Below are 23,941 nucleotides of genomic sequence, written 5' to 3' on the forward strand. Positions count from 1 at the left end.
ATCTGGTGGGAGGGCGTTCCACAGGGCGGGTGCCACCACCGAGAAGGCCCTCTGCCTGGTTCCCTGTAACTTGGCTTCTCGCAGAGAGGGAACCGCCAGAAGGCCCTCGGCACTGGACCTCTCCTCCATGTTGATCTCATATTTAAAGCCATCCAAATTGGTAGCCATTGCTGTCTCCTATTGAAGAGAGATCATAGCTTAACTGTGAGCTGTGTAAAGAAGGACTTTCTTTTATCTTAACCACAATGGGATATACACACACACCAAAAAAAAACAAAAAAAAAAAAACCACCCCATGCTGGGGAAATGCTTTTTTAAAAGCAAACAAACATGTTTTTAAAAATACATTGAATTTTGCATAGCTCACTGTCACCATCTAGTGTCACATTTGTATACTTTACAACACATTTAAAACGTTTCATTTGCAGCTGTGTAGATGAGTCCCACGTTATGTATTTCCTCAACGCAACTGCAATACCGAGGCTGGTTGCATTTTCTTTTTTGCAGTATAATATTGTTTGCCGGGTCCCTCACCTTCTCTTACAAAATAACATACACACACTCTTTTTTTAAAAAAAAAAAATATGCTGATCATCTGAAAACTACACAAAAACACAACTTCAAGAAAACAGATGTAGGACCCAAGATTGCAACACATTTAGCTGGAAAATGTGTGTGTGTGTGTGTGTGTGTGTGTGTGTGTGTGTAGAATGACACAACAGAGTGAGCCCTTGTGTGTCTCCCTGCCCTGTTGCTCAAGCAGATGAGTGGAACCGTTTCCCCTTCTGGTGGTTCCTCCTCTTTCTAGGGAAATCTGGGTCCCACAGTGATGCTGCTGTTAGTTAGGCCCCCAGAGTCCACACCGGTCACTCCATGTTCAAAATAGATGTAACGGACTCCAGCAGGGTAGTTATGGAATGTATACGAGCCCTAGAGAGGAAAGAGGAGGAGGAATGGTTAGGAGTCAGTTCAACAAAAGGAAGAGGAAGGAACTGACGTTTTCATGAACCATTTACTCAAGGCCCACATTAATATCCCAGAGCTGATTCAATGCCTTTTTCCTGCTAACCTCTCTCCATTCTGTCTCTCCGGGCTCACTTAAGACCAACTCTTCAGCGCGACATTCGCAGAGGACTTCAGAATCAGCAGACAACAGTTTCACGTGCAGAGTGTAGTTGTAGGGGTCCTCGTCAAGGACGTCACACCTATTTTGGGGCACAAAACGACACATGAGCGATTTCTGAGGAGGAACCGGTCCTGCAAAAAAGAGCTGATCACATTTGGAGAATTTGCAGCTGCTTGCTTATTATGCATTTATTTAGGGGTATCTGTATGGAAGTGAGAGCTGGACCATAAAGAAGGCTGATTGCCGAAGAATTGATGCTTTTGAATTATGATGCTAGAGGAGACTCCTGAGAGTCCCATGGACGGCAAGAAGATCAAACCTATCCATTCTGAAGGAAATCAGCCCGGAGTGCTCACTGGAAGGACAGATCATGAATCTGAGGCTCCAATACTTTGGCCACCTCATGAGAAGAGAAGACTCCCTGGAAAAGACCCTGTTGTTGGGAAAGATGGAGGGTACAAGGAGAAGGGGACGACAGAGGACGAGATGGTTGGACAGTGTTCTCGAAGCTACCGGCATGAGCCTAACCAAACTGCGGTGGAAGACAGGAGTGCCTGGCGTGCTCTGGTCCATGGGGTCACGAAGAGTCGGACACGACTAAACGACTAAACAACAACAAAGGGTACCTGTGCCCTGCTTTTCAGCCAAAAAAGCCCCCAGATTAGCTTACACAGAACTGAAACTGAAAAGTAGACCACCCCTTCTCGCAGGCTTGCAATCTGCAGCACACAAGAGAGAGAAGGGACAGGGAAGGAAGAGGAAAATCAAAACGTGGGCACCAGTTTCTAAACAGTTGTACCTATAGGGACCAGCTGGCACAATTCAGGGGAAGGAGGTGGAGCCCTGAGATCTTTCAAACCACTAGGAACTTGTTGCTTCCAATTTAAGCTGAGTTCTGCTATCTATTGCATTCCTCGCTTTGCCCAGAAATCATGGCAGACGAGCAACCCCAACTGTAGGGGTTCGTTTTGCTTCTGCTATCAAGTAGGGCTACCCAGCCCGCAACCCCTGGTTTCGTCGGCTCCGGCACTCACCAGTCTTTCACAACAATATCGGGCTTGACTTCGTCCATCAGCTCATCCCAGTAGCCATGATCCTTTAAGACGATGACCTGGCTTTTGGGTGTGGGCCTGAAAAAGAGATCAAAGCCATTATCACCATCACTCACGTGGACCCATTGATATGGGGTTGGAGAGCATGGGTGGGAAATCTCAGGCCCCAGCGCCTACTGCAGCCCTCCAAACCTCTCTGTCTGGCCCAGGCTGCAACCCCTTCCCGGCCCCATGCCCTACTGACTTTGACAAACTCAACCACCCAACTCAGAAGCTTTTACCCTCCACGAAAACATGCAAAGTTTCAACTCTGCATAGCAAACTCCCACTGGACAAATAAGTAACTGCTAAGCAGTTGGCTCCTTACCCCTCTCGCCCTGACCTAGCCACATGATCCATGCAATGGTCACCTCCAGATTGGATTATTGTAACTCGCTCTACGTGGGGCTGCCCTTGAGACTGACCCAGAAACTCCAGCGGGTGCAGAATGCCACAGCGAGACTCCTTACGGGGTCCTCACTGCGAGACCACATTCACCTGGTGCTATACCAGCTGAACTGGCTCCCGGTGGAGTACAGGATCAGGTTTAAGGTGCTGGTTTTAACCTTTAAAGCCCTATACGGCCTATACCCTATACCTACGGGACCACCTCTCCTGGTATGTCCCACAGAGAAACTTCAAACAAAACATTTTGGAGGTCCCGGGCCACAGAGAGGTTAGGCTGGCCTCAACCAGAGCCAAGGCTTTTTCGGCTGTGGCTCCGATCTGGTGGAACGCTCTGTCACAAGAGACTAGGGCCCTGCGGGACTTGACATCTTTCCGCAGGGCCTGCAAGACAGAGCTGTTCCACCAAGCCTTCGGCCAGGGCACAACCTGACTCCCTCCTTTGGCAATCTTCACAGAACTCTAGCCCAATGGTTACCGTATTTTTCTCTCTATTACACGCAGATTTTTTCTCCTAAAAAGGAAGGGGAAATGTCTGTGCGTGTTATGGAGCGAATGTGGGGGGGGGGGTCCCTGGAGCCGATTAGGGGAGCGCAGGAACAAAAATCAGCAAAAATCAACCGTGCGTTGTGTCGGAGAGGGAAACCTGAAAAGAGGAAGTGGTTGCTTTCCTGCATTCTGCCTCAGGGTCTTACTGCCCACCCTCCTCTGTTTCGTTGCTGTGTTTGCTCAAACGGAACAAAGAGCAGGCAAATCCCCTCCCCTCCAGGCAAGCAGAGGGGAAAGCAGAGGTCTTTCCTTCTAATTCCTCTCCGTGCTCCTCGCAGGCAGCCAGAAAACATGCAGGAGGAGAGAGAAAGCTGGCTTCGGTTTGTGGAAACTTTTGCCTTTCTTTCCTCCCTCCCGTAAAATCTCTCTCCTGCTTTCTTAGCCAGCTGCTTCTCTGCACACCGCTCTCTTGTCCCTTCTGTGTTTTTCCTTCACTCCCCACTTAAAATGTAGTTACAAAGCATGGATCCACATGGATCCTCAGGATCTTTGCATTGGGCCACTCCAAATTCACCATCAGATCACATAGCAGCCTGCCCCCCAAAAATCACACACCCACTGTTGCCTGGGGCTGCAATGGTGCAAAAACGTGGTTAAAAAGCATGGATCCACATGGATCCTCAGGATCTTTGCATTGGGCCACCCCAAATTCACCATCAGATCACATAGCAGCCTGCCCCCCAAAAATCACACACCCACTGTTGCCTGGGGCTGCAACGGTGCAAAAACGTGGTTAAAAAGCATGGATCCACATGGATCCTCAGGATCTTTGCATTGGGCCACCCCAAATTCACCATCAGATCACATAGCAGCCTGCCCCCCAAAAATCACACACCCACTGTTGCCTGGGGCTGCAATGGTGCAAAAATGTGGTTAAAAAGCATGGATCCACATGGATCCTCAGGATCTTTGCATTGAGCTACCCCAAATTCACCATCAGATCACATGTCTGTGGCCACAGCATGAAGCACAAAAATGATACATCCACTGTTTCGTTCAGAATTTTTTTCCTTGTTTTCCTCCTCTAAAAACGATGTGCGTGTTATGGTCAGGTGTGTGTTATAGAGCGAAAAATACGGTACATCAATTTGATTTGAATTAATTTTATAATGAAATGATTTTAGAATGTTGTATTATTTTATTGTTGTTAGCTGCCTTGAGCCCGGCTTTGGCTGGGGAGGGCAGGATATATATATATATAAATATTATTATTATTATTATTAAACACATACCACCACCGCCCCAAATTCATTTGATTGGGAATGTGCTCCTTACCCGCTAAATGCACCAAAGCACCATGTTCCATCCTCAAAGGGGGAGTCATCCCTTGATAGCTTCCCTACATCCCAGGCCTCTTCTTGATCTGGCCCAATTTGCCAGGAGTTCAGGCCCTCTGTGGCGAATCCAGAAAGAAAAGGACAGTGAAAGGAAAGGATACATACAGATATTGAACCTGGGATTTCTGCACTCCCTACACACGAACACTGTCTCCAGATAAAGGTAATCACCCGAGGCAACCAAAACTATTTCCTTCCCGCCAGAGTGGTACCTATTTATCTACTTGCACTTTGCCGTGCTTTCAAACTGCTAGGTTGGCAGGAGCATGGACCGAGCAACGGGAGCTCACCCCGTCCCGGGGATTCAAACCGCCAACCTTCTGATCAGCAAGTCCTAAGTTCTGTGGTTTAACCCACAGCACCACCCACGTCCCTATCTAATGCTTACTTTTTGAATTTTGAATTTTATTGTTATTCATGTTTTTATACTGTATTTTATGCTGCTTTTATAATTAAGTGTTTTAAATTTGTTGTTAGCCACCCTGAGCCCGGTTTTTGAACCGGGAAGGGCGGGGTATAAATAAAAATTATTATTATATTATTAAGATTTATGGTGCGGGAGAAGTCTGGACGAAGTTCTTCCTCCCCACCTTCGCCGCAGGGATTCCTAATGAGGTTCTTCTTCATTCTGCAGAGAAAGTAGAAAGTCTTCCAGTCAGGGAGAGCACCATTCAACACCCCAAGTGGGTAGCCGGCCTGCTCACACTTCTCTTTCCATCCCGTGTTCAGAGGGTCCACCATGTCTCGCCACCGGGAGCAAACCAGACGGCAACTGCGAAGGAGGAACCAGGAAGGGAGCCGAAGGAAGATCTCCAGCAGCATCTCCTTGGGAAGGTCCTCAATATTCACCATCTTCTTTCAGGGAAGGTCTGAGGATGACCACGAGGCGGGGGAAGAAATGGAAGAGAAAGCATCTCAGACTCTGGGATTCGCTCCCACGAGAAGCAACAACAACCGCCAATTCGGATGGCTTCAAAAGAGGATTAGACAGAGATGGAAAGAAGATAAAGTCCCCACCAGAGAAGAATGGCAGATCCAGTTGATGGAGTATGCCGAAATAGCCAAAATGACCGGAAAAGTCAGAAATCAGGAAGACCAAAATTTTAATAGGGAATGGGGGAAACTTATAACTTACCATAAAAACCATTGTAAACAGTTAAAGTCATTAGTAGGATTGGAATATCACTCGTAGTTTAATGGTGAATTTTGGACACAATGGAAAGGTAAAAAAGATTTTGGATTATCCTAAGAGATGCTGGAGGAAATTATTAACAATAGGACCCACAAAGGGGAGTAGGGAAGTCCAAGAGATGCCTTGGAATGTTGTTTTTATGTTGTATGTTGGATATGTGACTGTCAATTTTTAATTTGAAAAACCAAATAAATAAATTTAAAAATGAATAAATAAGGATTAAACAAGGTAATGGAGACATGAGAAGAGCCTGTTGTATCAGGCCAATGGTCCATCTAGTCCAGCATCCTGTTCTCACAGATGCCTCCAAAGGAAGCCCACAAGCCAGAGAACCATCTGTGGTTTCCAATGTGATGGCCTGGGACTCGGGCTCGGACCTGGAACCAGAGGAGTCTCAGTCTGCACTGGATCCTTTGCCTCAGGCATCATCTGGAATAAGTCCTGATCCTGAAGGGTCCCAGTCTGCACAGGCTCCCCTGCAACAGCTGGGCCGAGTCAGGGGCCTGAGTCTGCCCTGGCTCCAGATGCGGGGATTACCTCATTGCATTCAGCTGGGCCATCACCTACAGCTGCTCCACTACCGGTTGGGTCAGGGGAGGCTGAGGCGGCCTCTGGGTCTAGTAACCCACCAATGTCTCCCGAGCTGCAGAGACTCAGATCTGAGAGAAGGAGAGACCTGTTTACTCGCAGGAGGAGTGCTCACCTTCGGGTGAGACAGGGAGGTGAGTCACCAGGGGAACAGGACCGGCTGCTACCCTGACAAAGATAAAAGGCTGTCGGACCCTGCCCCAGGTTGTGGGAGCAACATTGCTGTATGCCAGACCCTGCCTGAGATCCTGTACCTGTCCTTGCCTGGGTTCCTGCCTCGTGTCCTGCCTTGACCCTGCCGGACTGACTCCTAGTGGAACCTACAGATTCTGGACCGGACCTGGACCATGGTTCTTGGGTTACCCTCAGGCACAGCACATCCAGCAACTGACATGCAGAAGCATTGCTGCCTCCAGCTGTGAAGGCAAAGCACAGCCATCCTGGCTAGCAGCCACGGATCTCCTCATCTTCTTCCATGAGTTTCCCTAATCCTCTTTTAAAGCCATCCAAGTTATTATGGAATCAGAGAGCTGGAAGATGCTGGGGACGCAACTGGCGCTGAGGGTTAAACCACAGAACCTAGGACTTGCTGATTAGAAGGTCGGCAGTTCGAATCCCCGTGACGGAGTGAGCTCCCGTTGTTCGGTCCCTGCTCCTGCCAACCTAGTAGTTCAAAAGCACGTCCAAGTGCAAGTAGATAAATAGGTACCTCTCCGGCGGGAAGGTAAACGGTGTTTCCGTGCGCTGCTCTGGTTCACCAGAAGCAGCTTAGTCATGCTGGCCACATGACCCGGAAGCGCCCTTGGCCAATAAAGCGAGATGAGCCTCAGAGTTGGCCAAGACTAGACCTAATGGTCCGGGGTCCCTTTACCTTTACCTAGAGCTGGAAGGGACCCCGAGGGTCATCTAGTTCAACCCCCTGCAAGGCAGGAATGAATCCCAGTGAAAGCATCCATGGCCATCCAAGCTCTGATTAAAAACTTCCAAGGAAGGAAAGTCCACAGCTTCCCAAAGGAGACCGTTCCACTGTCGGTGGCCATCACTGCTTCTTATTTTCTGATCATGGGGGAAGTTCCTTCTTTCCCTGCTCAGAGGAACTGTGGCCACTTGTGCTCTTGGAGACTGTTTCTGATGTGGGCGTTTTTACCGTACTGACTTATACTAAATACTTATTTACAGCTTGCCCTCAGAAATGCAAGCTTGCTTACTTAGATGATGAAAATAACGTTTTTGTTGGTTCCCCCCTCCAAAAGTGCTTTATTATTATTTTTGCAAATTTATTTATTTGGTTTTTCGAATTAACATTTTACACTCACATATCCAACATACATCATAAAGACAAGATTCCAAAGGATCTCCTGGACTTCTCTCTTCCCCTTTGTGGGTTCTATCTTTAGTCATTTCCTCCTGCATCTTTTACATGCGTAGGCAAACTAAGGCCCGGGGGCCGGATCCAGCCCAATCACCTTCTAAATCCGGCCTGCGGACGGTCCGGGAATCAGCGTGTTTTTATATGAGTAGAATGTGTCCTTTTATTTAAAATGCATTTCTGGGTTATTTGTAGGGCATAGGAATTCTTTCATTCCCCCCCCCCCCAAAAATATAGTCTGGCCCCCCACAAGGTCTGAGGGACAGTGGACCGGCCCCCTGCTGAAAAAGTTTGCTCACCCCTGATCTTTTATAATAATCCAGATCCTTTACATCTCCATTATATCCAAAATTCACCATTAAACTACAAGTGTTATTCCAATCCTACTAAAGATTTTAACTGTTTACAATGGTTTTTAAGAGAAATTATAAATTTTCCCTATTCCTTTTTTTTTTTTAAGTGTTGTTAATTAAACCTTCCCACGGATCTACCCCAACACCCCCGCCCTCCAGCTCATGGTACCTGGAAGCCCCACCTCACCTCCAGGGTTTAAAGAGTCGTCTCTGCCCGGTTCTGCGCCCAGAAGACAAGGAGGAAGTGAAACTGCTCTGATATCAGATAACACCACCCAATCTCCGCCTCGAGGAGGGGAATCCTAGCTCATTTGCATACGATGACACCCCTTCGACGTCAGCTGGCTCCTTCCAAAGGAACCCCATCCCTCCCCTCCCGCTTTAATCGTTTAATAGCTTAAGGCGTCTCCAAATGCAAACCTCAGAGGCGCGCGCAACGCTTCGGTTCCGAGCTGATTCTGGCCACCAGGGCTTCATTTATTCCGGGGCGGGGCGACAGGAGAGTCTCGTCATATTATGCAAATAAGCCTTACTTGGGGATCGCTCCTTGGACGTGTGCATGGATTTTTTGGAAGCTACAGTATTTATAATACAGTGGTACCTCGGGTTAAGAACTTAATTCGTTCCGGAGGTCCGTTCTTAACCTGAAACTGTTCTTAACCTGAAGCACCACTTTAGCTAATGGGGCCTCCTGCTGCTGCCGCGCCGCCGGAGCATGATTTCTGTTCTCATCCTGAAGCAAAGTTCTTAACCCGAGGTACTATTTCTGGGTTAGTGGAGTCTGTAACCTGAAGCGTCTGTAACCTGAAGCGTCTGTAACCCGAGGTACCACCGTAATAGCGCTTTTTTTTTTTTAACCGGGGCTCTCCATCCTAACAGGGACGTGGGTGGCGCTGTGGGTAAAAGCCTCAGCGCCTAGGGCTTGCCGATTGAAAGGTCGGCGGTTCGAATCCCCGCAGCGGGGTGCGCTCCCGTTGTTCGGTCCCAGCGCCTGCCAACCTAGCAGTCCGAAAGCACCCCCGGGTGCAAGTAGATAAATAGGGACCGCTTACTAGCGGGAAGGTAAACGACGTTTCCGTGTGCGGCTCTGGCTCGCCAGAGCAGCAATGTCACGCTGGCCACGTGACCCGGAAGTGTCTCCGGACAGCGCTGGCCCCCCGGCCTCTTGAGTGAGATGGGCGCACGCACAACCCTAGAGTCTGTCAAGACTGGCCTGTACGGGCAGGGGTACCTTTACCTTTACCTTTACTCCATCCTAACAGCGAAGGCTGTATAGAGTCCTCCTGCAACCGTGCTCTGGAATTCAGCCTCCTTGAGCTCAGACAGATAGACTTAATTCCCGGGAAACTCAGGAAAAAGTGGACTTGGGAATTGCAGTTGCTATTTGGAGAAGAGCCTCTGCCCTCGACCGGGGCGCGCTCAACCCGAGAGGCGCATCATCGTGCGTAAAGGAGCCCCGGCTGGGAATCCCCTGCTCGCCCGGCCTACAAGGGGTGGTGCTCCCTTGGGGGACCCTCCCCGAGAGTTTCCTGCGCCCTCGCCCATGTTCACATTCGGTTTCTTTTTCCTGCAAGGCTGTTGAGTGTCTTGGGGTACCGCGTGGCTCCCGCGTGGCTCTTGCGCATTTTCCAGCCCCGGTAAGCCTGTTGTTGTTTTTTGGAAGGAAGGGACGTTGTGGAGCCTGCGAGGTTCAGTTTGTATTGGGGTGTCCGCCCTCTCCTACCCTCCGGACCTGTTTGCGGTAGGAGAAGTGATGGCATGGCCTCTGAGCGTGTGCAGAGCGACCCCTCCTTCTTTTCTTCCCTCTAAGTATAAGTTCGTGTGTTTTTTCCCCAGGGTTTCAGATACGTGTGAACTTGTGATGGGAGTCCCTCCCCTCGCTATGAAGTGTTGCCACGTGCATGGAGTAATTGCGTTTTGGGGTCCGTTGGGATGTTCAGAATTAAATTGATTGGCCTATCCAGAGGATCCCTGTTAGACCCATAGCGTTCTGCATGTCAATACAGAACAGTGAAATTCAATAGTTAGTAATGGGCTACTCAGAATAGGCCCATTGAAATGAATGGGCCAAAGTTAGCCAGTTTCACTCATTTTAATGGGTCACCTCTGAAGGCAACTGATGTTGGATACAACCCGATAATAACCCTGCTTAACTTAACATTTTAACGGGGGATTTAACTTGGGTGGGTGCTGTTTTATTTGGGGAGTGGGGCTGATTTAAATGGTTTCTAAATGTAATATGCTAATTTTGGATTTAATTTCACTTCATTTAATTTCATTTCACTTTTAATTAGTATCCCACCTTTCTATATAACTATACACAGGGCGGTTTACAAGCTGAAGAAATGACAAAAGATCGTGCACCTTCTAACAATCTGATCCAATCCAATATTATGACATACAAAAGTTATGTCATAATAAAAACACATCTTTAAAATCAACAACTTATATCCAATAAAGCGTTCTTCGATAACCCATTGGGATATAGTAGTGCACAATGAAATTAAATATCAGCAAATAAGAATTAAGTACAAATTCACTCTTAACAATTAAAATAAACAGTTTCTAAACTATAATCAATAAAAATAACAGCAAGTCACGGTGCATAAAGTAACACAATACAAATTGAGAAGCAAAAGCACATTCAATAATAATAATAATAATTTTTAATATTGCTGAACTCCTCTCTTCCCAGCTGCTTCTGCATGGTCTGGGAAAGGCTCCTCCTAGGTCTGGAGGGTGGGCCAGGGCAGGTAGAAAAAGCCATTGCCTGGTGGCTAGTACAAAATGCAGAAGGAGAGCTAAGAATGAAAGGGGGCAGCAGATGGATGTGGATAGAGCACAGAATGTTTAACTGGCTCTTAGAGCATAGAAAGAAACCAGGGGGAAGAAGCAGGAAAGGAATGAAGCACATGGCTACAACATTTTGTTGCAGCGTTCCTCTTTACAACTATTTCCCACTGCTGTTCTTCTTGTGGGGTTTCTCTCTCTCATTCTCGCCCTCTTGTGGTTCTTCCCTGGAAGCGTCCGAAAGACCACTCTGAAGAAAGATGCTGACTATCGGGGACTTGCCTGAACATGTCCTTCTGGAGGTGCTGGCCCGGGTACCAGCCAGGAACCTGCTTTGCAACTGCCGGCTGGTTTGCTCCCAGTGGCGACGCCTGGTGGACGACCCTGAGATGTGGAAGATTAAGTTCCAGCGAAAGAGCGGACCCGAGACCCAAGAGTCAAAGGCCTTCTTCATTTACTCCCACAGGGAGAAGAACTTAATCAAGAATCCTTGCGGCAAAGGTGCATCCCTTTTCAGCTGGGAGGGGAGAGGGGGTTATTGCTTGGTTTCTGTTCTTTGTTTTTATTATGTATTTTGTTTTCATTACCTTGCATTTTTACACCCCCCAAGATCTACAGATGAAGGGCAATATACAAATTTAATAAATAAGGAAAGGGAAGTGGTCGCAGTCCAACAAATGATTTGCCTGACCCTTTTGGAAGGCGGGTGGTGCTGTGGTCTAAACCACTGAGCCTCTTGGGCTTGCCGATCAGAAGGTCGGTGGTTCGAATCCCATCGGGGTGAGCTCCCATTGCTCGGTCCCTGCTTCTGCCAACCTAGCAGTTGGAAAGCACGCCAAAAAGTGCAAGTAGATAAATAGGTACCACTGCAGCAGGAAGGTAAATGGCATTTCTGTGCGCTGCTCTGGTCTTGGTGTTCCGTTGCGCCAGAAGCAGCTTAGTCATGCTGGCCGCATGACCCGGAAAAACTGTCTGCAGACAAACGCCAGCTCCCTCGGCCTGTAAAGGGAGATGAGCGCTGCAACCCCAGAGTTGTCTGTGACTGAACTGTCAGGGGTCCTTTACCATTTTTGGAAGGCACTTTGCTGCGAATGATGGGGAACAGGGCCGAGCAATGCTAGGTTTTCGACATCGCGGTGCATCGCCAGCCAAACATCGTGGTTTGGCGATATACCGCAATGTTGAAAAAAGCTGCATCGGCCCCAGCCGGTGAGATGCCAGGTGAAAACACCACAGATCTCATTGTGGGAGCTGAGGCATTTTCAGTCCAGCACCTTGCGGGCTGGGGCCAAGACAGCTGGCCCTGAATTGCTGCTCAGCTGGAGGGCGGAATGGCTCCTACAAGCAGCGGACCCAGCTCTGAGGCCCCTTGGCCTGGCTCTGCTGGGGGCGGGAGAACAGCCCCGACATCCCTGCCGCTCGTGCTGCAGCAGCAAGGACCCAAGCTGCCTCTGCCTTTGCTAGCATTGGGGGCGGGCGAGCTATCTTGCCCGCTCGCCCCCCACTCCCAAAGACCAACCTAGCAGCAATAGCCAAGCACATGGAACCTGTCAGGCTCTGTGCGTTTGACTGCCTTTGCTTGTGCGGGTGCGCTGCCTCTTTCCTACGGTGGGGGTGTCGTTCACCCCAGGAGGAATGACGCAGCCCACCCTCCCGGGCGGAAGGTGTGGGGTGTCTTCACCTTGTGGAGAGGGGCTGCTGGCGAGTGCTGGGCCTGCCAGCAGCATCAAAGAGCCCCCAAACCGCCTGGCTGCCTTTCACCGGAAGGGTGGGCTCCGTCTTCCTGGGAGGAAAGGCACAGCACCCCCTCGCGGAGGAAGGCAGCCAAGCGGGGTCTGGGGGCTCTCTTTTTTTTCAAAAGTTTTTTATTAGTTTTCCAAATTTATAACAAACAAATAGAAAGAAAACATCACAAAAGAAACAATTTTTTTTAATCCTAGTTATAATAATTCCACTTTTGTTAACATTGTTGGGTGACTTCCTCAAGTCCCCGTGGCTGAGTTTCCATATAAATCATTGTAGCAGTTTTCCAAAACTGTTTTCACATAAAATTTACTTGGTCAATTAACATCTTTCTTTCATTTCATTTCATTTTTTTTTTTTTTTTACCATAGTATTCTACAACATCACTTATTTAAGTCTTAGGCCGATCTGATACTCACAAGTAATTCTATTTAAGTTATCTTAACATATTTAGCTAAATAGTCTTTAAATTTCTTCCATTCCTCTTGGTACTCCTCCTCCTTCTGGTCGCAGACTCTTCTGTCAGGTCGGCTAGCTCCCAAATGTCCATCATCTTCATCTGCCATTCCTCCACTGTTGGTACTTCTTGTAATTTCCAATTTTTGGCTAACAAAATTCTAGCTGCAGTTGTGGCATACAAAAACAATCTGACATCTTTCTTGGGCAATTCCAAACCTGTTATTCCAAGTAGAAAGGCTTCTGGTTTCTTAATAAATGTATATTTGAACATTTTTTCCCAATTCATTATAAATCTTTTTCCAGAAGTCTTTCACCTTGGGACAAGTCCACCACATATGGTAAAAAGTACCTTCTTTTTCTTTACATTTCCAACACAGATTATCACTCTTGTGGTAGATCTTTGCTAGTTTTACAGGGGTTAAGTACCATCTATACATCATTTTCACAACATTTTCCTTTAACAGGGGTCTGGGCTCTCTCAGCTGGGGAGGGGTTGCACTTCAACAGAGCCCCTATCCTGCCGCTGGCTCATGTGAGCTGCTTGTGGGTCGAGGGCTCCATAAAACAGCTTGGCTCAGGCAAGGGCAGCAGCTCGCTCCTCAGCCAAGCAGTTTAAAGAAGCAGAGGAAGGAACAAGCTGTATTGGTACCTCGCCAGTTCAGCTTATTCTCCCTCTGCTGGGACAGAGTACGATGGCGGTTTCACCAGCCGTATATCTGCCTGCAGCTCCCAGCTAGTTTGTTTCTCCCTCTTGGCACTGGAGGCAGAGGGACTCAAGAACGGTGACGGTATCACCAGTGATATACCGCAGAGTGAAGCCGTCATCGCGGTCTGCCCCCACATAACGGTCCTTGGTGATATATCGATATATTGCCCAGGCCTAATGGGGAAGGGTTCAGTGGCAGGCAGTCAGTGGACTAGAGGTACTAGGCTGTTCCCCTAAATGTTCCTGGTATATTTGAGTATTAAAATATTAAACCCTGACGCCACCTTTCCAAAGCCCAGGAAGCTTCTGCCTGGCTTAGGGAAGGAGGCGAGATGCTTGAGATCCAGCGTGGTGTAGTGGTTAAGAGTGGTAGACTCGTAATCTGGTGAACCTGGTTCGTGTCTCCACTCCTCCACATGCAGCTGCTGAGTGACCTTGAGCTAGTCACACTTCTTTGAAGTCTCTCAGCCTCACTCACCTCACAGAGTGTTTGTTGTGGGAGGGGAAGGGAAAGGAGAATGTTGGCTGCTTTGAGACTCCTGAAGGGGAGTGATAAAGTGGGATATCAAATCCAAACTCCTCCTCCTCCTCCTCTTCTTCTTCTTCTTCTTCTTTTTCTTCTTCTTCTTTGTGTGATGTCAGTAGGTAAAGGGAGCCCTGACCATTAGGTCCAGTCGTGACCGACTCTGGGGTTGCGGCGCTAATCTCGCTTTATTGGCCAAGGGAGTCGGCGTACAGCTTCTGGGTCATGTGGCCAGCATGACTAAGCCGCTTATGGCGAACCAGAGCAGCGCACGGAAACGACATTTACCTTCCCGCCGGAGTGGTACCTATTTATCTACTTGCACTTTGATGTGCTTTTGAACTGCTAGGTTGGCAGGAGCAGGGACCGAGCAACGGGAGCTCACCCCGTCCCGGGGATTCAAACCACCGACCTTCTGATCAGCAAGTCCTAGGCTCTGTGGTTTAACCCACAGCGCCACCCACGTCCCGTGATGTCAGTACATCATGCCTAAAACATCCCCCCTGTTGCCCTCGCTGGCCTGCATGTTCCTCCAGGATCTGTATCCTCACCTTTGTCTGGCTGCTGACTCCTCTGTTGCTTCCACTGACTCAAAAGCCTCTTCCTTCAATGTCTGTCATTTTGGTTTTGGTTTGGTTTCCGCAGAGGGCCTGGACTCCTGGGCAATGAGGGTCCCTTCCGAGGGCCACTGGAAAACCGAGGAGCTGTCCGAGGAGGATTTGGCTGCCCTCCCCGTGGAAAGTTTCCTCCAGAGGAATTCCTACGCAAAAAAGAAAGACTCCTCCCCACAGTGGGTCAACCGATGCTTTGCTGCGTGTGACGGGTGAGTGTCCGTGGACAGCTGTGAATCCAAAATGACTCCCTGGCTGCAAATCCGGTCCCTCGGGGATACAGTTACCCCATTTGGGACCAGGGAACCCCACACACGTGCCCACCCCCTGTCCCCCAGAAACAGTACTTCTCTCTTGTTGGGATCCAACCTCAGGCCATCCATCAACCGCCATCCATCCTCCAAAGGCCTTCAGAGATTCACACAAGATGTTCCTTTGTTCTTCAGGCTCTGCAGCAAGGCTCAGCTCATCATTCTGAAGGACGTTGGGTACTGGGACGGGCTGATAGATGAAGCCAGACCTAACATCGCCGTGAATGAATGGTGGGTTCAGAGCATCCAGTCTTGGATATTGAGGGGGTGGGGCTGCGTGGTCCAAAGGACAGAATAAGAACGTATGAAATATGCAGACATGGCAAAACTTAACGGAAGAATAAGAGATCAAGACAACAAAAGAATGGAAATGGTTATTTAATATTTACAGATAAATTGTAAACAGAACATTGGCAGGATTACTGTAAATAACCTGCAATTACATACAATTTACTCATTTATTCATGTTTTAAATATATATTTTTGAAATAATAGATGAGCAAATTAAGTTAATTTAGATATGCAGAAGATATTGAATATGAATTTAAGGAACCACAGGAAGAGGGGGAAGGAAGTCAAGTTTTGAAATGTTAAAATGATTGTAAAATTAGCGAAATGTAGAAACCTGAAAAGCAGGATCTGGTAGGATTCCAGACAGCTCCAAAGCTGGCAATGTGCTCCAACCCAACGCCCTTCAACCTTGGGTCTCCTAGTGTTACTGGACTACTACTGCCATCATCCCTCACCATTGGTGTGCTGGGGATGATGGGACTTGTAGTCCAACCGCCTAAGGTTATAGAACACTGCTCATCCACTCTGAGCCTCGCCCCCCCCCCCCCGTTTTACATTTTAGAATATCCATTTAAACAACCTTAAAATATCAATGACTTCCCTCCTTCTCTTTCCATGGTTCATTTTGCATAACATAAATCCCTGCATATTTTATATAAACTGAACCATTCAGTTTTCCCTTATTGCATCCATCTAAACGTATTTGCACTGTTGAATTTATCTTAATGCTGCCAATGTTTTCAAGTGTACTCAATTTCCCCCCATATATTCAACAAACATGTTCCAATCTTCTTTAAACACATGTTCTCTTATTCCATATGTTAAGTCCGCAAGCTGTGCATATTCCATCAGTTTAAGTTGCCACTCTTCTTTAGTTGGGACCTTGCTCATTTTCCATTTTGGGGCTAACAAAACATGGGCCGCAGTAGTAGCGTACATAAATAGCCTTCTTTTGTTAGCACTCTGAGCCTTTTTGCACCTTTGCAGGCCTTGAATTTCCTGAGCAAGCTGTGCCTCACTGAGATAAGATCCTTCTGAAAGGGCCTGTGGGCAGACATGAATGGCACAGTCAGAGATAGCGATGCTTCTGAGTAACAACTGCTGGAAAGGCAGGAAGGGAGAAGGTTCTTGTACTCGGGTCCTGCTTGTGGCTTTCCCAGAATGGGCATCTGGTTGGCCACTGTGAGAACAGGATGCTGGACTCAATGGTCCATTGGCTTGATCTAGCAGGCTCTTATGTTTTGTAGACACACCAAATAATATATTTGCATGCAAACATAAGAAGAGCCCTCCTAGATCAGGCCAGCAACCCGTCTAGTCCAGCCTCCTGTTCTTGTGCAACTGGTATTCAAATGTGTCCCACCTCTTGACAGTGGAGGGAGAAAACAGACCCCATGGCTGGTAGCTTCAAGAGCCACCTCTCTCCATATGAACCTTGCCAGACCCTGAGATCATCTTCCAAGGGCCTCCATCGTGTACCTCCTCGAGAGGTCCGGAGGGTGGCAACATGAGAACGGGGCCTCCTCTGCAGTGGCTCCCCATCTGTGGAATGCTCTCCCCAGGGAAGTTCGCCTGGCTCCTTCATTATACAACTTTCGGTGTCAGGCAAAAATGTTCTTTTTTAACCAGGCCTTTGGCTGACTGACACCCAATGTCCTTTTAAAATGTATTGGGTTGTTTTTGTTTATATTTTGATTATGTGTTTTGTTGTTTTATATTGCGCTTTTATGTTGTAACCGCCCTGAGACCTGCACGTATAGGGCATACAGTGGTACCTAGGAATGCGAATGGGATCCATTCCGGAGCCCCGTTCGCATCCTGAAGTGAACACAACCCGTGTCTGCGTGTGCGCGGGTCGCATTTCACCACTTCCGCGCATGCGCATGGTGTCATTTTGATTGTCTGCACATGTGCGTGCGGCGAAACCCGGAAGTAACACCGGTTAAGTAATACTTAACTTGAAGCACATTTATCTCAAGGTATGACTGTAATAATAATAATAATAATGGCCACTGAAAGCCATATTCATGCATGAAACTGATTGATGTATATAAGCATACAGCCATTTGCCATTATTGGCTATATTACTACTTATTATTATTTATTGGAAGTAACTGTTTTAAAGTTGTACATTCAAGTACATGGGAATAGATTTGTATCAAAAGGTCTAGGCTGCCTTGAATTTTTTTTTTTTATCTGGAGGTTATCGGTTACGAAATATATACTCTTGGTTTGGTGTTGAGCGTTCAAATCATGCCTAGTTTGGTTTCTCCTCAAACTGATGTTTTCTCTCCCCCCCCCCCCAAAAAAACCCCAGCTATTATTGTCCCCCCGGCAGCCGCTATCAACTTAGCGTGAAGATGTTGGACGCAGACTTTCAGCTCCTCCACATCCTCCATACGGAAGGGCGCGGTTCGGAAGCTCCACGCTGGCGTCGGGTCTGTAATCCCCAGTGGGAAATGCTTGGGATGGGGAGCAGAAGCAAAGCCTGCAGTAGATGGGGGAAGGATTTATTGATCTGAGGACCGGCATTCCCTTGTATGCAGGCTTCCGGGGGCCACATTCCAGTGATGGGCAGGAGCTGAGGTTGACGTGGGCAAGCTGGTGCTTATTCATTTGTTTTTATCTAAAGGAGTTGGTGGTCATCACAAAAAAAGAGAGCCAGTTGATGTTAGAGTGTCAAGACTATGACCTGGGAGACCAGGGTTCGAATCGCCACTTGGCCGTGAAGCTTGAGCCCATTCAATGTCTTCTCTAAGCCTAACCTACCTCCCCAGGGATAAAATGAGAAGGTGAGAGTTATACACGGCATCTTGAGCTCGTTGCAGAAAACATGGTCTATAAAAGGAAGAAATGAATACTTTCTTGGGCTCCATGATCACTGCAGATGGTGACAGCAATCACAAAATTAAAAGACACCTGCTTCTTGGGAGAAAAGCAATGACAAACCTAGACAGCATCTTAAAAAGCAGAGACATCACCTTGCCAACAAAGGTCCGTCTAGTTAAAGCTATGGTTTTCCAAGTAGTGATGTATGGAAGTGAGAGCTGGATCATAAAGAAGGCTGATCGCCGAAGAATTGATGCTTTTGAATTCTGGTGCTGGAGGAGACTCTTGAGAGTCCCATGGACTGCTGCAAGAAGATCAAACCTCTCCATTCTGAAGGAAATCAGCCCTGAGTGCTCACTAGAAGGACAGAACCTGAAGCTGAGGCTCCAATACTTTGGCCACCTCATGAGAAGAGAAGACTCCCTGGAAAAGACCCTGATGTTGGGAAAGATGGAGGGCACAAGGAGAAGGGGACGACAGAGGACGAGATGGTTGAACAGTGTTCTTGAAGCTACCAGCATGAGTCTGACCAAACTGCGGGAGGCAGTGGAAGACAGGAGTGCCTGGCATGCTCTGGTCCATGGGGTCTCGAAGAGTTGGACACAATTAAACAACAACAAAACATGACTAAATGACTAAACAACAACAAAATTTAAAAACCTGTATGTGATATACACAAAATTATCAATAAAGCAAGTTCAGAGAATCGTAGAGTTGGAAGGGACCACGGAGGTCATCTAGTCCAACCCCCCTGCAGTGCAGGAATATTTTGCCCATTATGGAGCTTCAATCCACAACTCTGGGATTAAGAGCCCCGTGCTCTTAACGACTGAGAAATAAGATGAAAAAAATTAATTATACGACACAGGAACAAAATCGGATTACATGGATGTTATAAAACAAAGTTGCACATTAATATATTCATGTCTTTGGATGTGCCTAAAAGAAAAACGGGGTTAGCTGGGCACTCAAAGAAGGACAGCAAAGGCACCTGACCAACGTCATGGGCAGGGAGTTCCAAAACGTCGGTGCTGCCATGCTAAAGGAAGGAATCTTAGTGCACAGTGAACATTTGTGCATCCCTTGTAAGTTGGCAGGACATATTGGTTGAGTGGGGGGGCGGGTCAAGGAGATCTCCCAGCCCCCTAAATATACTTGCAAAGCAGGACTGGTAAGTGGGGTGTCCAGAGGGGAGATCCAGGGGTCAGGCTTGAGGGCCACATTCAGCCCAAAGACCCCTACCTTTGAGTGGGGTAGTTTTCCTTCCTACCTCAGCAGCCTTGCCCTGTATTCAGCATCTCTCTCTTTCTCTCCTGTCTACAGATTTCGCAAGGGATTATCGAATGCCAAGCTGGACTCCGCTACATCCTCTTTGAACACCTAGCTGTAAACGGGAGCGGCCAGCCACCCAAGAACAGCGTAAGAGTCACCAGGAGCAGCGTCACTCTTGGGCCGTTTAATTGGGACGAAGACTTCATAGAGCCCTTTCCCGACTCAGATGACGAAGGCGGCGCTAGTGGCAGCGGGTGCAACTGGTGAGGACCCTCCCCCTGTCTTCTTGCAACCAGTCAAGTGGAAGCTCTGCCTGTGATTGGCTTTCCCTCCATCTGTCTTTTGCTGTGGCGCTACCTAGAGGTGGGCTCCCTACCTACTGCTCTACCAGTGCCAGTGGGCACTGCCAGCCCCCACTGACTCTTAATTCTGTCCTGTACACTCTGCTGCGTTCCTCTGACATCTGTTCTTATGTCCGACAACATTTGCATCACCGTCTCTTCAAAATTTGGTGTTCTGTCTTTCATTTTACTTTTCTCAGACTTATCTACACTATTAGCCATAACTATTCCATAGTATCAAGGTCAACTCACCCAGTCACAGTCAACAAGATTTTTAGTGCACAGGCAGCAGCAGACAGCTCAGCAGCTCCCCCCTTTCAAAGTCTTAATTTCTTTACTCTTCTTATTCTTTTTAAAAACCATCCAAAATCCATTTACACACTTATATCCAGTTCAAGGAGGGTAAAAGAAACACTGTATACTATTTTAACAAGCTCAGAGGGCAGCAGTTACTTTGTAGTCCCCAAAGAGGAAAATGAAAGTTGAATGTTTCCTCTCCCTTTGTGACGCAATAATGGAGTCTAGCCTTCCCCCACGGGAGGTCCGCTTCCAGAAAGAGTCTATTCCCCTGTCAAATTTATCTCTTGCAAGGTCTCTCAATTTAGTCAAATTTTTTCCCCCTTCCCTCTGCAGAAAGGGGGGTTTAGAATGTTTCCTTGGAAGTTTTGACAAGTCTTTTAAAGTTACGGCTTCGGTCAGTGGTAACTTCTTTCACTTCTACTTCAGCGGAAAGGGATCGACCTCCGTAATTTAAATCCCTTCCAATCCAATTGACAGTCCGAATTTAAAACCTTTTTTTACTAACGATTGTCCAATCTTTTAAAATTTGGTCGGAGAAATTGGTCGCTCATGATTGCCAGACTTCGGACCTTCGCTCGATGAAGAAAGCGAGTAGATTCCACAGTACCCGCGTCTCCAACCCCGCTTGCTCTTGGGGCTCTTATTGGAGCTTACCGGGGAGCAGGGGAGTCGCAAGGGGTACCTGCCGGAACACCAGGTCCTCAGAACGCTCGATCTGAGGTTTTTTCGGGGTTCCACAACGCTCTTGAGGTCACCAAAGCGCAAGGGCTCCTTCTTCCGAAAGAGCTCTCATCCACCATTAATCGCGCGGCCAACCGGAAGTCTCAACCTGCAGTTTCATAATAGTACAGTGGTACCTCGGGTTACATATGCTTCAGGTTACACACGCTTCAGGTTACACACTCCGCTAACCCAGAAATAGTGCTTCAGGTTAAGAACTTTGCTTCAGGATAAGAACAGAAATCTGGCTCCGGCGGCGTGGCAGCAGGAGGAGGCCCCATTAGCTAAAGTGGTGCTTCAGGTTAAGAACAGTTTCAGGTTAAGTACGGACCTCTGGAACGAATTAAGTACTTAACCCGAGGTACCAGTGTATATATTTAAAGTAGATAATTAAATGAATTTGGATATGCAGAAGATATTGAAAAATAAATTTAAGGAACCGCAGAAAGAGGGGGAAGGAAGTCAAACTTTGAAATGTTAAATTGACTGTAAAGCTAATGAAATGTATAAACTTGAAAAGTATAAATAAAAACTAAATAAATAAAAAAGACGCATCAGGGTTTCGTGATCTTTTTAGTCTGGCCAGTGAGGGAGAACGATGGAAGCTGACTTTTGAACAAAGATAATTTTGGGTAGCAAAGAGTCCTCTGTCTTTCTCTACTGCGACATGTAAATCAAGTATCTATTCATGAGCTGGGTCTTTCTCTCATCCTGAATTAATAAAATAGGAATAGACAGTGCAATCCTAACTGTGTCTACTCAGAAGTAAGCCCTATTGAATTCAGTGGGGTTTATTTTTAAGTAAGTGGGGTTAGGCTCGCGGTCCAATTTGTGTTTGGCATAGTAACTGGATACCAAACATTGTCTTTTTCTGGGTTCACTCTTTTTTTGGGGGGGGGGGTTAGAATGCTCCCATCTCTCTGCTCTTCAGTGACATATTTCTATGTAACTGACTGTGAGGGGTTATTTACTATAAAAGGAATTGCAGCACAGCAAAGCAAGCTATGAGGATTACCGTGGTTTACACTAAGTCAGGTATGGGGAACCTTGGGCCTACCACAACTCCCGTCATTCCTTGATATTGGGCATGCCATGCTTGCCGGGGCTGATGGGAGTTGTAGTTCTGTGACAAGCCAAGGGTTCCCTGCCCCCGTGCTAAATCCATATCTCTGTCCTCCTTTGCAGATGAGCACTCCGGCACACCATTCAAGCTTCTAGTCCCTAACTTTGAGGTGATGAACTGCAGCCCTGGGACCAGATGTGGCCCTCCCATCCGGCCCTCGGGGTTCTCCTCTCACTGGCCCTGCTCTGCTTGCTTCCTTGAGTGCCTTTGCCTAGCAGAATGTGTCCCTGAGTTGTAATAAAGCCTTTAGCTTGCCTGGATTGAGAAACCTGTGTATACAAACCTCTGGATTGTGCATGGTTTGGATGAAGCCTTCTGTAGCTCCACCTATGTTTTGCCTCAAGCCACACCTACTGCTGGTTTGTGGCCCCTGGAAAGTGGTCCTGGAGGGAATGAGGACCCCTGCCTTTTCCCTAATTACTGCATTTCCCAATGCAATCCTCGCTGCAGACATCTTGGTGTTGTTTTCCTTCTCATAAACAAATGCATAGAACTCCGAGACTTCTCCCAAATCCTTTGCCAGATGAATTTGATGAATTCGTTTTTCTGCCATGGCTATATAACACTGCCTTCAATACTCTTTGAAGAGTAAACTGTGATAGCGGACATAGAACTTATGAAAAGAGAGAGGGGATAAAGAACTGTCTTACATGAAAAGAGTTAAAGCCTCAAATCCAAGCACTTAAGATAAGAGGGAGGGGGGAAGAAATTTGGTTGAGCACCACCCTGACATTTACTGTGACAAAACCTGACAAATAAAGTCCATCTTTCAACAAATGTGTTTGCCTTTTCTTTACATTAATCGCTTTTTAAAGACGTCAGCATAGAGGAAAACGCTACATTCTATATCCCTCCTGTAGTATCCATCAAGATCAAAGGAGCAATTGGCTTTTCCACTTCCAATGTGCTCCCATGCATATTTCAGCTACTAGAAGCAGATTTATATCTGGGATGTGTGTGGTGCTGTGGTCTAAACCACTGAGCCTCTCGAGCTTGCAGTTCAAACCCGTACGACAGGGTGAGCTCCCATTGCTCTGTCCCAGCTCCTGCCAACCTAGCAGTTTGAAACCACACCAGTGCAAGTAGATAAATAGGTACCACTGCAGTGGAAAGGTAAATGGCATTTCCGTGCGATCTGGTTTCTGTCACGGTGTTCTGTTGTGCCAGAAGCGCTTTAGTCCTGCTGGCCACACGACCCAGATGTAGAAAAACGCCGACTCCCTCGGCCTGAAAGCAAGATGAGCGCCACACCCCATAGTCACCTTTGACTGGACTTAACCATCCAGGGGTCCTTTACCTATATATATCTACCTCCAAATACACAGAATAGTTGAGTTGGAATGGGCCCAAAGGGTCATCTGGCCCAACCCTCTGCAATGCAGGAGTCTCATCTAGATCATACATGACAGATGTCCATCCAACCTCTGCTTAAAGACCTCCAATGAAGAAGAGTCCATTCCACTGCTGAACAGCTCTTAGGGTCATAAAGTAGTTATTGATATTTAGTCTGAATCCCCTTTCTCATAACTTTAATCCACTGATTTGGGTCCTACCCTCCGGAGCACCAAAACAACAAGCTTGCTCCATCTTCCTTAGGACAGCCCTTTAGTTATTTGAAGATGGCTATCGTATCCCCTCTTAGTCTCCTCCAGGCTAAACAGACCCAGCTCCCTCAACCGTGTCTCACCTGTCTTGGTTTCCAGACCCTTAAACTGATACCCTTTATGACTTCTTCAAGGTAACCTCATAATAAAAAATTCATTTTTTTGCTGTAGCAAAGTATCCGAATTGTTGCTTTTTTATTTAGTTTTTTGCTGATTTTTGTGATGTTGGTTCTTTTGAAGAATTCGTTAAACATATCTGCGTGCATTGTATGTTATATATACTGCTTTAAACTTTTGCACAGCACCCT

General features: G+C 47.3%; 2 protein-coding genes across 4 annotated transcripts; one reads left to right on the top strand and one right to left on the bottom strand.

Moving 5' to 3' along the window:
• Window positions 1-299: 299 nt before the first annotated feature.
• On the bottom strand, window positions 300-9,376 carry LOC114602433 (F-box only protein 44-like). Of its 2 annotated transcripts, none has more exons than XM_077931404.1 (6): window positions 9,254-9,376; window positions 5,099-5,377; window positions 4,447-4,564; window positions 2,161-2,256; window positions 1,070-1,205; window positions 300-930 (listed from the first exon to the last, which is right to left on the bottom strand). In XM_077931404.1, the coding sequence occupies exons 2-6, from the start codon at window positions 5,358-5,360 to the stop codon at window positions 805-807; spliced, it is 738 nt and encodes a 245-aa protein (XP_077787530.1). In that variant the 5' UTR covers window positions 5,361-5,377; window positions 9,254-9,376; the 3' UTR covers window positions 300-804. The 2 variants fall into 2 exon arrangements, with proteins under 2 accessions (XP_077787530.1, XP_028596474.2); XM_028740641.2 differs by lacking the exon at window positions 9,254-9,376 and adding an exon at window positions 8,180-8,198.
• Window positions 8,422-21,422, top strand: LOC114602431 (F-box only protein 44-like). Of its 2 annotated transcripts, none has more exons than XM_028740634.2 (6): window positions 8,422-8,767; window positions 11,035-11,301; window positions 14,877-15,054; window positions 15,289-15,384; window positions 17,762-17,882; window positions 19,597-21,422. In XM_028740634.2, exons 2-6 carry the CDS (start codon window positions 11,061-11,063, stop codon window positions 19,810-19,812), a joined length of 852 nt encoding a protein of 283 aa, XP_028596467.2. In that variant the 5' UTR covers window positions 8,422-8,767; window positions 11,035-11,060; the 3' UTR covers window positions 19,813-21,422. The 2 variants fall into 2 exon arrangements, with proteins under 2 accessions (XP_028596467.2, XP_028596466.2); XM_028740633.2 differs by lacking the exon at window positions 8,422-8,767 and adding an exon at window positions 9,506-9,647.
• Window positions 21,423-23,941: the final 2,519 nt, after the last annotated feature.

This window comes from Podarcis muralis, chromosome 7 (genome assembly GCF_964188315.1).
Source record: "Podarcis muralis chromosome 7, rPodMur119.hap1.1, whole genome shotgun sequence".
Taxonomy (NCBI): Eukaryota; Metazoa; Chordata; class Lepidosauria; order Squamata; family Lacertidae; genus Podarcis; species Podarcis muralis.